The sequence below is a fragment of the Gopherus flavomarginatus genome, chromosome 12, assembly GCF_025201925.1.
Source record: "Gopherus flavomarginatus isolate rGopFla2 chromosome 12, rGopFla2.mat.asm, whole genome shotgun sequence".
NCBI lineage: Eukaryota > Metazoa > Chordata > Testudines > Testudinidae > Gopherus > Gopherus flavomarginatus.
In genome coordinates, this window is record NC_066628.1 from 35631999 (window position 1) to 35646685 (window position 14687).

Genomic DNA, 14687 nt, shown 5'->3' on the forward strand with positions numbered 1-14687 from the left:
TCTAAGAATTAATGATTAATCTTTCATTAAAAACTATGCAATGTGATGAAATCTCCAGGAATATGCCCAACCACAACTGGCAACCCTAGACCAGTTATGGTGCAATTGTATCAGTGGAAAGCCCTAGTGAAAACTGTTATAAGCCAGGATTTGCAATGCAGCTGCTCACCCCTGCTGGAAGCCAGGATGAACTGTACTAGTGCAAACCACATCTTTGCTTGTCTGCACTAAGGGTTTACAGTGCTGAAATCAGGGTGAATTCCCAGGCAAGGCCTAATTCAGCACATGTAGCGTCATGCTTTGCAGAGTCATTCATCTGACAATCTCACAAATCTTCACTGAGCCTCACGATGCCCATGTGAGGAAGGTAGAGAGTACTATAGCCATTTCACATATGGAGAAACAGAGGCACAAAGAGCTGGAAGCAAATAGAGCAAGATAACACAATGCATCTGTGATAGCTGAGGCCCTGACTCCTCATCCTCCAGACTACACTGCTTGCCAGGAGAGTGGCAGGGTACGACAGAGAGACGGACCTGAATGTGAGGACAATGGGAAAACAAAGTGAAGCGTCTGGCTGCTACAGACATTTCTATGGGATCTCACACAGCAATCCCAACAGCCACAGCCTAATGGTTCAAACTAACCCTTGGATGCCTGGAGGTACAGCCTTCCCATGCACACAAATAACAGCCCATCAGACAACACCAGCCTGCTCCCAGGGGGGCTCCTGCTCTACTGGCTGGGATCATTTCTTTGGGCATCAACATGGCACTTACCTCTGCAGCTCTTTCAAAGAAACTGTGACTTTCAGGCTGTGTCCCAGAATGAAGAGGGCAGCTAAGATATCTGCCCATTGGACCATCTCGCCCAGAGGTCCCCCCTTCAGCACCCTGGGGCTGAAAACATCCCCTGACTCCTCCGTCAGGAAGCCGATGTGAATCAAGATCTAGAGAGAGAAGGAGGGAGGATGATGCTCTTGTGGCCCAGGCAGCACGGAATGTGCCTGTGTAGGCAGCACTCAGACATGAGGACAGTGTGCAACAGAAACTATGCGGGGAGCCAAACCCTAAGGTCCTCACTCGCGTTTTACTCAGTCTTCACCCAGGCAAAACTCTCAGGCTGATTCTTCCAAACTTGGGTGCCCAACTAAATCCATGTTTTGGCATCAAAGCAAGAGGTCTGCTCTTCAGAGGTGGCCAGCTCCTGCTGCCTGCATGGACTTCAAAGAGCATTGTGGGTGCTGAGCACCGGTTGGGATCAGGACCATTGGACTGCAATGGGAGTTTTGCCTGAGTGATGAATGAGAATGTGCTTCAGCATTTGGCCCACGGACTTTAGGATCAGTGAGTGACTTATACAAGGAACAAGAAGCCTTGGAATTGTCTGTCTCTACGCTCGGCCTAGCACAGGTGACTGGAATGGTGACCTAGTCTGCACTTCCCCATGAATGACACCTATAGCCATCTCCTCAGCAATCTCCAAAGGCACAAGCAGTATGTGGCTACTGAATCCATAGCAGCCACTCAGTCTGGCTTGCAGAAGCTTAGCAGAAGCTGGAGGCTGAGGTGTTCTGAAGGTAGTTAGGAGGCTTGCACATGATCCGCTAAGGCCAACCAAACTCATTTCCCCAACGGACACAGGCTAGACGGAAAGGGGATTTCCATACATTAAAGTGCCCTTTCCCACTCATCCTGAACAGCCTCCAATTTACTGCTCTACAGTTAGTGCAACTGGTTCTGGAGGCAAATGCAAAGGACTCATCAGCCCACAACTAATTCTCCCTACGTTCATCTTTCACCTGTTTTTGATCCCGCCGTCTGCCCTTCAGTTTCTGCGCCAGGCTTCGGGTTGCCAGAAGCCACTGTGAGGCCAAGTGCCGGACTCTCTTCTTCATGAAGATCAAGGATTCCTTGCCACTCCCGATCAGCTCAAGGAGGTAAGACAGGTTGCTCCGAAAAGCTGCCTAGTGAAAAAAAGAGAGTCTGCTTTTTAGGTTATGTCTACATGATGAGCCAAGGTGTGATTCCTCTGCTCGTGTTTTCATCTAACCTCTCATCATGCTGGTGCTACAAGAAATAGCAGTATAGCCACAACAGTACGGACAGCAGCAGTGAAGGCACAGCTGAGCTGTGCTGAGTACAACCCTGCCTGAAACTGGCCTGGCTGGCTCCTTTCCTGGAGCAAGTGCCATCATCCTTTCGCTGATCTGTCCGAAACACATCGGCAAGGTGATCTGAGTAGTAAGGGAGGGTCAACCCTTAAGTGTTACACAGAAGGAACTGCCCCTTTGATTGGCATCAGCTCCCCACTTTGGCTATGTCAGAAGAGAGTCAAGGAGAAGAACAGACTTGCAGAGCTGGAATGGGTCTTGGGCCCTGCAGGGAGTGAGGTGAGATTAGAGGAGCCCAGTGGGAGAGAAAGAGAAGAGTCTCAACTTCAGGACAGTCCTGCTTTAGGTGGGAGCCTAGGCCGCCCAGCCTATGGCTAAGTTGGACTTCTTGTAGGGCCATACAGTCTCCTCCAGAAGTGTCCATGGGACCCTGGAAGTAAATGGAGACTCCATTCCTGAAATGACAGGCAGAGCCATGTTGACAGCTGAGAGCTCCAATATCTTCAGGTGAAAGAATTGGCAGGGGAAGCATTTAAAATCTCCCATAGGGATTATGCCAGAGCAAAACCTCAGTGTCCCCATCCCACTAACCGACTGGGGTCTCCTGACTATCTGTTGGCTCCCTCAAGGATAAATAAAAACTCTTTCCCTGGCACTGCGGGCTACAGAAACTTACATTCATGCATGGAAACATCTCTAAGCGGGCACTGGCGCCACTGATCAGGTGCACTCAGGAGAGCACAGATCAGTGTAAGAGGGCTATGCTAGTCTCAGCTTTTACTGTAGTGGTGCTACTGCCCTACTGTGATGCTGGAAGAATGGCTAGTGTTAAGGTTAGAGATAAATGCATGTGCTTGGGGTTTACAGTGCCATAGTCTCACCCAAACAAAGGCTAACCGATCTCCAGTCTGACATAGATGTAGACACCACCCATAATACAAGGCTCTTTGCACTGATAGACCCTCTAATACAGATTTTCTTCAGGCACCATTTGTAGCTCGTGACCTTTCTGTAGCTCTTGCCTAGAGACGTTGAATCCAGCAGCCCACGTAGGAATACACCTAAAGGAGGGTGCTGGACTGGCACACAGACCCTCACTGCCCTTACCTGCACTCTGGGTGGTGGCTTTGAGGATGGCATGGCTGCTGTCTGATTTCTCCAAGGCAGCGGAGGACAAAACCACTCAACTTCGCTGAGGTAGATGAGGAACGAGCATTCTGTGCCGTCCACGCCGAAAAATGCATAGCAGGGGTCAGACGTCCACCTGGCCCTCATCCACTGCAAGACAAGCAGAGACAAAGATTAGCGGAGTGAGCTCTGCAAACATCACTGCTGGAGAACTATGCTTCGGGCATCTGGTGCAGAAATCTAAGGATGCTCACTAGGTGGCCACTGTGAACCCTGTCACATGTAACCTTCCAGACCTTTCTACGTGGAACCTTGGGGGCACGGGTAATAAAATGGAAGGAAACACACAAAGATTTATACTTCCCACATCAAACAGCACTACTGGCTCACTTCCAAACATGAGCACCACAGAAGGACACATATTTGACCTAGGATTATTAGCCTCCACAGTAAAACTAGGTTCACACAAACACAACTGCTTTGTAACCAGCTTTGCCATGAAAATATAAGCGGTAAACTAGTGTTGGCATAGAGGCCTCAGGTTCTATTTCCACTCCATCTGCTTTCTTCTATCTACATTACAACAAGACCCCACAGCACTTTCCCATGTGAGTAGGAGTTTGTCACACTATTCTTGGCCATATTTCCTGTGCCATAACTTACACAGCTGGCAGCCTGGTTTATCCCTACAGTGTAAGTTTCCAGGAACATGTGGCTTGCTAAGGAATGAATAAATCATTCCTTAAAATGTAAATGTATAACTATCAGAGCATAATACTTTGTCCGACCCACAGAGGTAACGTATAGGACCATCCTTCTAGCACTAGCACTGGCTGGAAAAGAAGAATTTCGTTTTGTGAAAAATGTCAAGGTTTTGACATTTGTTATCATTCCACATCGGAAGGAAAAATGAGACCTTTCAAAATATTTCATAAAAACCCACAAGAGACCTACATCCGAATAGCCAGTACCCCAGTGTTTAGGGCACTCAGAGGGAGGTGGGAAGCCCAAGTTTAAGTCCCTGGTCTGTCTTGTCTCTACTTGTAACCAGAAATTTCATCCTGGATCTGAGAAACCTTCCCAACAAAAGTTGCAATGAAAACAATATGCTTCCATGAATGTTTCAGTTTTGACAAAAAAAAAGTGTCATAAAATTCCCATCCAGCTCTTATTAATGCATCAGTGATGCATAGTATAGAAGGAATGAATGCTACCATTGTGCATAAGTATAAAACATTGCCTTTCCAGTGGCATTACTGACATAATAGGCTAGAGCCTTAGCTGGTGCAAATCAGTGTAGATCCATGGAGAAAGTCACCTACTTGAAATCAATGAATCTATGCTGAGTTACGCCAGCTGAGGATCTGAGTCGTGGTCTTTACAGAGTGTTTGGTCAGGCCCTCCTCATCCATCACATTGGGAAAATAAAGATTGAACACAGAGAATTTGAACTGACAATGCCTTCTTGATTTCAGGTTACACTCAGCTTTGGCCAGAATACGTGAGGTCTCCAGTGATGTAACCACCAATGCCTGGAACAAGGGGCGAGGAAATTCAAAATAATGATATACCATGGTGCCTCCTTCTTCCTGACCAGTGAACTGACCTCCAGGTTTCATAAACTCTGGGAGAATGGGGAGCCAAGAAGACAGAGATCTACTATACTTCCCAGAGAGTGATTCTGCATGGAAGATAATACATGCAGGCTCTCAGCGCATATCTCTCATCCTCTAGGATTTGCTTGTGCCAGCCTATTTTTAAATTTAGTTACAAAAACGAATCCACTCAGGAGACAGGTCTCCATGCCCAATATTTAAAACTCACCAATCATCCAGACAGGAGATCACATTACTGCTCTTGGCAATTAAATTACGCTCAAAATTTAACCAAGGCATGGAAGAAAATGGAAGAAAATGGTGGTTAGCACAGGGAGAAGGGATAATGTAACTGTGCTATCCTATTAATAAGCTCTTTAATATTTTTTCACATGGACTCAGCGAGGCATAATTTTAAGTGAAGTCTGAAGTACGAGGCTGGGTGAGCTTTTAATTAGTTCATGTAAAGTTACTGTCTGCCAAAGCAGCATGCTGCTCCAGGCCAAATGTCAAAGCTGCGCTCAGGTGCAGAGAGCAAGCTGTGTTAAGAGTTGAGACCAGTGTCACATTACCTTAATGAGATACAATGTCCTTTGTGATGCCTAAATTATTTCCCAGACCCTCGATAATGCTCCATATTTAAAAAAAATAAATACATGTGATGGTTCTTTCCCTTACATGGCTTCATGCTTAGATAATTCACCAAGAAATAACAGCAGGGCCATATTAACCATGGAAACCCGGTGGGCTGTAGACAAAGGATGCCCATCTCTTTGTCCACCCTCGATGAGTTGCTTTGTTCTGCGCTCTCCCTCCACAGCACACGCACCATGTGCTCTGCTGCCTGATCCTCTAGTGCACTCTGAATGGGAGCATTATGTTCTCTCCTGTGTGAAGGGTAAATGAGCCAGATATAAGTTTGCACAACGAGAGAGAGAGAGAGAGAGAATTCTACTTGGTTTTAAAGGGACCAGCAACCATTTCCTAAACCATCCACCCTTTGGATTGCTGCTTCTCCAGTCTTACCCTGGCAACTGCTTTGCACAGTTGCCGACTTTCACATGGTAAATAAGCAGCCCACTTTCACAATAAGTCAAAAATCAAGCTAATCCCATTTCAAAACAAAGCAAAACAAGCCAGTCCCTAAGAACCTCAACACTCTTGTGTGACTAGATTCTCCCAGTGTGCAGTCTGGGACTGTGGTGGGCCCGCTGTGCAACCCTGACTCCCCCCTTGCCTCTGCTTGCCCCCTACCTCTGCTTGCCCCCCCTTGCCCCTGCTTGCCCCCCTTTGCCTGTGCTTGCCAGGAGCTGATCAAAAAAAGAGAAGCAACAAGCTATAAGCAACAAGCTACAAGCCAAAAACTAGCCAACAAGCAACTCACAAGCGAATTAAGCCAAAAACAAGCCCAATTTCTGAATTTTTTCACAGGTTTGGCATGTCTGTTGCTTTGTTGCCATTGGCAATAGCTTCTGTACAACCATTTTTTTGCCCCAACCATTAAGACCTATTTTTAGAGGACAGTAGGGGAAAAAAATTAACTCACCAGGCCCTGAAGTGCAATAGATGGCTCTGCTCTCCATAGCATTATGAAAATCTCTACTTAGAAGGGAAAGAGGTATCATGCCCATTGGTAGCTGGTGATCTGATCCCAGGAAGAGGGGTCACAATTTTATTCATAAAAATGGGCATTAACCCAGTCTGCACCTAATGGGAAAGAAGACATCTATCCCTTCCTGGCTGGCGTTGGGTAAGAGGGTTGTTAGGATGGAAATGGCACCTCTCACAGTCCTTGGCTTTCTTCTGACCATAGGAAACCACCTCAAAATCAGTTTCGGTGTGTCTGACTCACCTCCACTTTTCCAGAGCAGTCAGGGTATTTGGGGTCCCTGGGCACCTCGCATTGGTCCCGTCTGCCTTCTATCACTGTGGAAAGAGAATTCAGATACAGGGAGAAGAAGAAAACTTTTATAATAGTGAAACTCTAGAACTTGGGGGGCAGGACACTGATCTGTGGTCAAATTTGACATTCAGTTTTCACCACCCAAAAATCAATCCTTCCAACTTGATTCAATTGAGCAGCTGTTAGTGGTGCATGTGACAAAGGAACAAGCCTCCTCTAAAACACCTTGCCAGCTTGAATGAGCCTGAGTGAAACCTGTGGAGTAGGGAAATATTCACATGCTGTTATACCCGCTTATAGAATCACTGGAATTTATTGCAACACTGCAAGTACTAGCTCCAGCACAGAGACAGAATTGAACATCCTGCTAAAAGCCTTAGATCAGATACAACAACATAAAAACATAGAAGACAAAAACTTAACATTGAGATAAGGATACAGCACCACCTGTTGGTGGAGGTGCCTTACAATACTCATTTTCCAGAGAGAGAAACTGAGGCACAGAGTGGTAAAGTGACTTGCTCAAGGTCACACAGGAAGTGTAGTAGGAGCCAGGAGTCCTGACTTTCAGTCCTTGCTCTAAATGCTAGATCACATTTCCCTTATATTGGCTTTTTATTTATTTATTTATTTTGTTTGGGTTGATGTTTCTGTTGGCTTGTATTTCTGCTGTTCTTTCAGCCCAAATTCCAGGGCATTTTCTAGAGGGGGAGCAACTCCAGTTCCAGATCCAACCTCTGATCACTCCCTGTACATTCTTTTAATAATCTGTAAATAGGCTTCTGTATCTAAGGCTGTACTTGACAGCCTTCCAGGCACAAACTGTAAAATTGCAACAAACAGTCCCACTGAGCTGTCAAATATAGAGCTCGCCCCTGGGGCTAGTGCCGCTAACACATTCAGGTCAATTTGTGCTCTCAGAATAGCTTACACACACACAGAGTAGTAGTTCTGAAACAGGCACTGACAAACAACGCAGAGTGGGTGTAACGCACCAGACCTCCAGTGGGACACATGCACTCTAGCAACCTACCTAGAGAGAGGCCACCAAACTAACTAACAGTGTTATTAGTCCAGGATATATTTTAACTACAGGTGGGCCCAAAGAAGCTATGTGCACTCTCTTTAGGCTTTGGGCTCAGGGTTTGAGCTCAAGGCACAATTGAGGCTGACGTCCGGGTTTGTAGCCTATGCTGCCAAAATCTTCCAAGCTACTCTTGCAAGATTTAAGCCCCAAATGGTAGAACTCCTGCAAGAATTGATCGTGGGGAATTTCTGACATCTTGAATTATAGAAGTCTTGTGAGACAAGCTGTTCTCATATTTCAGCATTATCTGAAGCAGAAATTTGGCCCCTTCTGGTTTTGGATACAACAATCTATCAATCAAGGTTTTTATACTGACATCCCTCACTGCAGGTCACTGAGGACCCATGCACCATTATAGGCTGGGGACCAACTGGCTAAACAGCAGTTCTGCAGAAAAGGACCTGGAGATTACAGTGGATGAGAAGATGGATATGAGTCAGCAGCGTGCTCTTGTTGCCAAGAAGGCCAATGGTATATTGGGCTGTATTAGTAGGAGCTTTGCCAGCAGATTCAGAGAAGTGATTATTCCCCTCTATTCGTCACTGGTGAGGCCAAACCTGGAGTATTGCATCCAGTTTTGGGCCCCCCACTACAGAAGGGATGTGGACAAATTGGAGAGAGTCCAGCGGAGGGCAACAAAAACGATTAGGGGACTGGAGCACATGACTTATGAGGAGAGGCTGAGGGAATTGGGCTTGTTTAGTCTACAGGAGAGAAAAGTGAGGAGGGATTTGATAGCAGCCTTCAACTACCTGAAGGGGGGTTCCAAAGAGGATGGAGCTCTGTTCCTCTCAGTGGTGGCAGATGACAGAACAAGGGGCAATGGTCTCAAGTTGCAGTGGGGGAGGTCTAGGTTGGATGTTAGGAAACACTATTTCACTAGGAGGATGGTGAAGCACTGGAATGGGTTACCTAGGGAGGTAGTGGAATTTCCATTCTTAGAGATTTCTAAGGCCCAGCTTGACAAAGCCCTGGCTGGGATGATTTAATTGGTCCTGCTTTGAGCAGGGGGTTGGACTAGATGACCTCCTGAGGTCTCTTCCAACCTTAATCTTCTATGATTCTATGACTTTCCAAGTATTAAAAATACACAACAGTAATCTCCTTTTTTCCTTCCCCAGTAGGTAGGAATAAAATGCTTGAGGGGGCAAGTGAGGGTACTTATAATGTGAAGGCTAGACTGAATCTGAGTTCAGGTATTTAATTCTGATTGTGATTAGATCCATGGTCATTCCTACCCCTTTTGGAACTGAATTTCGCAGACTAGGTTTTGCTCCTATGAAGTTGGCAGCATGTCTCCTGCATGCGTAAGTCTCTCTCTGTTGGGTGATTCAGTAGACTGTCATTGTGAGAGACCATGGCCTCTTATATACAGATTCCCTTCCCAGAATTCCTTGCTGTAAGCCTGTAAAGCCTACAGATCTCATCAACCCTGGGAACTACAACTCCCAGAATTCCTCAAACCAGGGCCTAATCCAGGAACAGGGCAGAGTTGGACCTGAACCCCTTCTAAAAGAGCCACCTAACTTTTTGGATATGTCTACACTATGAGCTAGTGGTGTGATTCCCAGCTCACACACACATACTCACACTCGCTCTCATGTGAGCTAGCAGTAGCCCAGGCAGCCGAGGTGTGGCCTACTGCCCCAAGAGATACCCATAGAGTTCATGTGCGTTTGCACTGGGGTGACTAGTTTGAGCCACTGCCGCTGCAGCCCGTGGCACCACAGCTGCACTACTATTTTTAGTGTGCTAATTCAACGAGAGCTGGTGCACGTATGTGTAAATGAGCTGGGAGTCACACTTCTCTAGCTCCGACTGTAGACGTACTGCTAGATAGATGATTTTGGTGTTGTGAGCACCTGTTAATTAGAAGTCATCAGAGATGGCCAACTCATTTTTCACTGAGCAGCTATCAGACGGTAACAAGTTTCAGTCACTACTGACCTTGATCAAATTTGGACTGCCATCCATTATTTATAAGCCAAAGATTAAAGAGAAGAAACAAGACGGGGGTGCAATAAGATATGTATAATGTGCTCCAGTTGTTTTCCTTAACATGCTGCCAACACCCAGGCAGTTACTCACGCTGTTAATGTTAAATAAGGTCTCTGCTGCCCCTGTTCATTAGGAATCCTGGCTCCATAATACAAATGGGCATTAAACATTGATATTAGGACATGAACGGACAATATTTTACTGCCTCATCTACACCTCTCCTGGTGTCAGGGGCCCAGGCGAGGCTGTTCAGAGTATTGAGCTTCCAAGGCTGGAGGAAGAAACATTAGCAGGATGATGAATATTTCATACTCTGGGGACAGGCAGAGTGCAGGCTGAGGAAGCCAGCACTGATATGCTCTTGTGCCCACCACATTAATCTGGGGTTTTTTTTAATCAAGTGCATTTGCAGTTTCTAAAGATCTGGCTTTGATTCAGCAAGGCAAGGCTCCAGCTTCAAGGGAAGACAAAGGGGGGACAGTGTGGCATGCAGTGATCCTAGCTTGCTTTGTTAAAAGGTGTTTATTGAGAAGATCACTGCAACACCCAGGCAGATAATCACACTTCTAGGGAAAGCTCCTTCCTCATCCTCTCTCTGCTCCTTCCTGCTCTGGAAGCTCTTTTGAGCTCCACCCCGTGGAGCTGAGCAGCGTGGGGCAAGCAGGACTGTAAAGCCTCTCTTGCCAGCCCTACTACGCTGCCACCAAACAGCTCAGCCAGCTGGGCTTCAGCTGCTTCCATTCATTGAGATTGCTGCCCGCACCAGCTGCAGATGAAAGACCCAGTGGATGTTCTAGTTGAAATCCTCAGTTGGTTCCACTTGGCCAACTAGGGTTTGGAACAGAAGTACAGGCTAGGTCTCTTTGGCTACTGGTTCCTGGTGATATCGGTTCTCCAGAAGAAATCAAGACCAGCTGGGGAGTTCTAGGGGTGCCAACTGGAATTTGTACTATGGCAGGAAAGAGAGAGACAGCTAAAGAAAGGAAGAAGGGAAAAAAAAGGAATGAATGGGCAAGGCTTAAAAACAGGAATGTAAGTGCTCACCCTCAGATACAAGATAATGGTTTTGTATTGTGTCTCCTGGGGATTATTGTTTTAGGTAGATTAATATTAAATAAATGCATTATAGCTTCCTGATTAAAAATGTCAATAAACGGCACTGGAAGCACAATAATGCCCTCAGGATGTGCATTTGCCAGCCAGTGTACACACTCCAGGAGCGTGCCGTGGCACAACTTGCAGCAGAATGCCTTAGCACACCCAGGGTGCATGTAAATGGGCTTATGAACATGCCCTATGCATGTGTTAGTGCTTACTTAGAAAACGGCTTTGCAATTCCGAATATCGGTGTGATAAGCCGCCATTTTGGTCAACACCCCGGGGATTGAATCAGGAACCTCTGAAGCTGAAAGTGTAAACTGCTGCAGCTTGGGCTAACATGCCAAGGTTTGCTAATGGGGACTGCAACAGACTCGCTTCCTCTGAAGAACAGGCAGAGCGGGGAACCTGTAACATGCTCACCAGCAGTTTACATCAGCTCTAGAACATAGTGCTTTACTCATTCATCCTCAAAGTCTCGTAGGCTCTATCCTAGTCTATAATTCCCATTTACAGGTGGGAAAACTGAAACAGAGAGGTTAAATGACTTATCCAAGGCCACCCAATGAGTCCAATTGGCTGTCAGATGAGTGATACCACACCCACATCTGTAGCACCCAGTAAATGATGGATTTTTTTTCTTATTTTTGCTAGATGTGAGCTAACCATCTCAGATCAAATAACCACCCTCTCCCCTCCTCCCCCCGCCCCCCACTGATCTTTGGTCCAAAATGTGAATTGAACCAAAGAGAATAATTTGGGAGATGTGAAATATTCTGATGCGTTTCCTCCATGTTTTTCATTTTTTCTGTGCCTTTGCATTTCTGGCTTTTGGCCAGACTCAGATCCAGATGCAGCTATGCTTAAATCCCACAAGACAGTGTTCCACTTGGGGTCAGGAGATGATGGCTCTGAGGATCAGTACTAGGAGAGACAGTAGTTTGATTCTGAACCAGCTCACTACTACCTGAAAGCAACCAGTGCTCAGCTGACACCATATAACTGTGCTAGGCATCTGAGAAATACACAAGATAGAGATATCTAGCAGCTGTTCAGAAAGTGAGAAATGAGTTGGGGGTCTCAGTCCAGTCCCCCCATGACAGGTATCCACTACACCAATTACTGCCCTCTAGCATAGAAGATAAGGCCAAGATTTTCAAAAGTGCCTCAGGTTTCAGAGTGGTAGCCATGTTAGTCTGTATTAGCAAAAAGAATGAAGGGTACTTGTGGCACCTTAGAGACAAACAAATTTATTTGAGCATAAGCTTTCGTGGACTAAAGCCTACTTCATCAGATGCATGCAGTGGAAAATACACTAGGAAGATATATATATACACAGAGAACATGAAAAAATGGGTGTTGCCATACCAAGTCTAATGAGACTAATTAATTAAGGTGGGCTAATATCAGCAAGAGAAAAAAAACTTTTGTGGTGATAATCAGGATGGCCCATTTCAAACAGTTGACAAGAAGGTGTGAGTAACAGTAGGGGGGAAATTAACACGGGGAAATAGTTTTTACTTTGTGTAATGACTCACCCACTCCCAGTCTTTATTCAGGCCTAATTTAATTGTGTTTAGTTTGCAAATTAATTCTAGTTCTACAGTTTCTCATTGGAGTCTGTTTTTGAAGTTTTTTTGATGAATAATTGTGACTTTTAGGTCTGTAATTGAGTGATCAGGGAGGTTAAAGTGCTCTCTGACTGGTTTTTGAATGTTATAATTCTTGAAGTCTGATTTGTGTCCATTTATTCTTTTGTGTAGAGACTGTCCGGTTTGGCCAATGTACATGGCAGAGGGTCATTGCAGGTACATGATGGCATATATCACATTGGTAGAAGTGCAGGTGAACGAGCCTCTGATAGCGTGGCTGATGTGATTAGGTCCTATGATAATGTCCCCTGAATAGATAAGTGCCTCAGTTTTTGAGACACGTTAAAGCATCTGCTTTCTGAAAATCTGGCCCCTGTAAAAGTTATTTCAAGTTGGGCCTCCAAAAAGTGAGAGACCCAAAGTCACTATTCCCTTTGGAAACCCATAGCCCACATCTTGACTGAACTATGCAGACTGAATTCCTCTTCCAGACCTAGTTCCGGTCCCGCCAGGTGAGGGTTGAGACACATTGATGATGCAATAGGTGCATTCAGCACTGCTCTGGCCAGTGCTGCTCCTATTCTGGAAATCCCTGCATTTCACTAGCACTAAATTCACACTGAGCCAGACATAAGTAGTAGCAGGAAACTTGTCAAACAGTCCATTTTCCTAAGATATCCAACCTAATTTTGCAGACACAAGTTATTTGGGTAACTTCAGCTCCGCATCCAAATTCCTGGATCTGTATCCAAACCTACTGTGGTTGGCTTGTTTCTACTTTTTCCCTACAACATCGGTACAGCAATTAAGAGTTCCTGAGGGTGTGAACCTGCCCAGCATACAGAATCAGTGAATGGGCAGAAAGGTCAGGGCACTCTTACCTTTCCCATTCATGAGGCTGTTCCGGAGAATCTGATCTACTTTCACTGCAATGTCAGAGACATTCTGAGCAATAGCTTGGATCCTCTCCATCAAACCTGCTGCTGGCTGGAACCTGCAAAGTAAATAAATAAACCCTGAGAACACAATTCCTTCCTGTAAGGCATCCAAGCTTGTTAGAAAGAGCCAGGAGTGCTTTCTGCCTAAATAGCGGTCATTCTTAGGTGGCAAAATAGGTCACCAAGGGGAGCAGCAATTCCATTTGCTTCCATGAGAGCTTTGACTGAGGGAGTACTGTGGGATTTGGCCCATCGTTATTTCCCGCCTGCCTGCGCATACACTCATGCACAAACTGCAAATACTTGTGTCGGCTGGGGAAACTTGTTTTGCCTAATTTCAAACTTTCTCAAACAGCCTGTGTCTGAAATTCCTTCCTAAAGGTCATTGGGCTTGTGGTCTGCTATGGGGACACTGTAAAAAAGGATGTAGACAGGGCAAAATCCAGGAAAAAAAGGTGAAAAATGAAGGAGAGCACAACAAGAGAGAGAGGCTAAGAGAAAGAGGCAAAGGAGCAGAGCAGGGCAAGAGAGAAGAAATGGCTACAATATATAGACCATACACAGGGCAGCTGCTTGGGTCAAATTGACTTTGCAAGCGCTAAAACCAGCTTGAGAGCTTTACAAAACCTTAGCCACCACAAGACCCATCCCTCCCCCAACAGATCAGCTGGTAACCTGAACGAAGATGCATTCCCACCTGGGTGCAGTCACAAGGCATTCCCTGGGAAGTGTTGTGTCATTAAATAGCAGGGACATGACATTTTTGCTGGGAAGTTGAGCGGTTGCCAGAATACATTTAATCTTTGAACAAATAATTACTGGCCCCCAGGTGTCGTGACCTAACAACCTACGAGAAGAAGAGGTTCTGTTCACCATTCAGCCAGTGGGATTGGCCATGTAATCACGGAGCAGATGCTAGCGACTTGTGATTAAGCTATTTTGAGGAGAGGTGCAAGAAAAAGTCAGTCCTACCCAGAGTCCCTGCCCCTTAGTGAGGAATTACAGCAAGTCCCCTAGGGAGCATTCATCCTTCAAGCAACTGATGAGGAGCACCAGACCGGGGTATCTGGGCCCCAGGGAATGGAGGGATAATCTATAACAACCCCAGTGGTCAATGGGAAGGCTCTATTCCTGCTCCTCCTGGGTTGGATTCTGACATCCCAACTTGCGATAGGCCTCATTCAGAAAAGCACATAAGTATGTCCTCCATTTTAAACCCATGCTTAAATTCCACT

At 45.9% G+C, this 14687-nt stretch overlaps 2 protein-coding genes across 4 annotated transcripts in view; one reads left to right on the forward strand and one right to left on the reverse strand.

The window, feature by feature from the left end:
• The window catches only part of MXRA7 (matrix remodeling associated 7), an 836957-nt gene that overhangs the window by 520387 nt on the left and 301883 nt on the right, over nt 1–14687 (forward strand). The window lies entirely within an intron of this gene.
• Nucleotides 1–14687, reverse strand: part of MGAT5B (alpha-1,6-mannosylglycoprotein 6-beta-N-acetylglucosaminyltransferase B) — a 176082-nt gene that overhangs the window by 82703 nt on the left and 78692 nt on the right. For all 3 annotated transcript variants that reach the window (XR_007768724.1, XM_050919257.1, XM_050919256.1), the window contains exons 4-8: nt 13396–13508; nt 6689–6762; nt 3221–3391; nt 1802–1966; nt 780–949 (exon numbers count right to left, since the gene is read on the reverse strand). Coding sequence is in view for 2 of the 3 variants with exons in the window: in XM_050919257.1 (XP_050775214.1) it covers nt 780–949; nt 1802–1966; nt 3221–3391; nt 6689–6762; nt 13396–13508 (693 nt within the window). In the remaining variant the exon portion in view is untranslated. The remainder of the gene's footprint in view (nt 1–779; nt 950–1801; nt 1967–3220; nt 3392–6688; nt 6763–13395; nt 13509–14687) is intronic.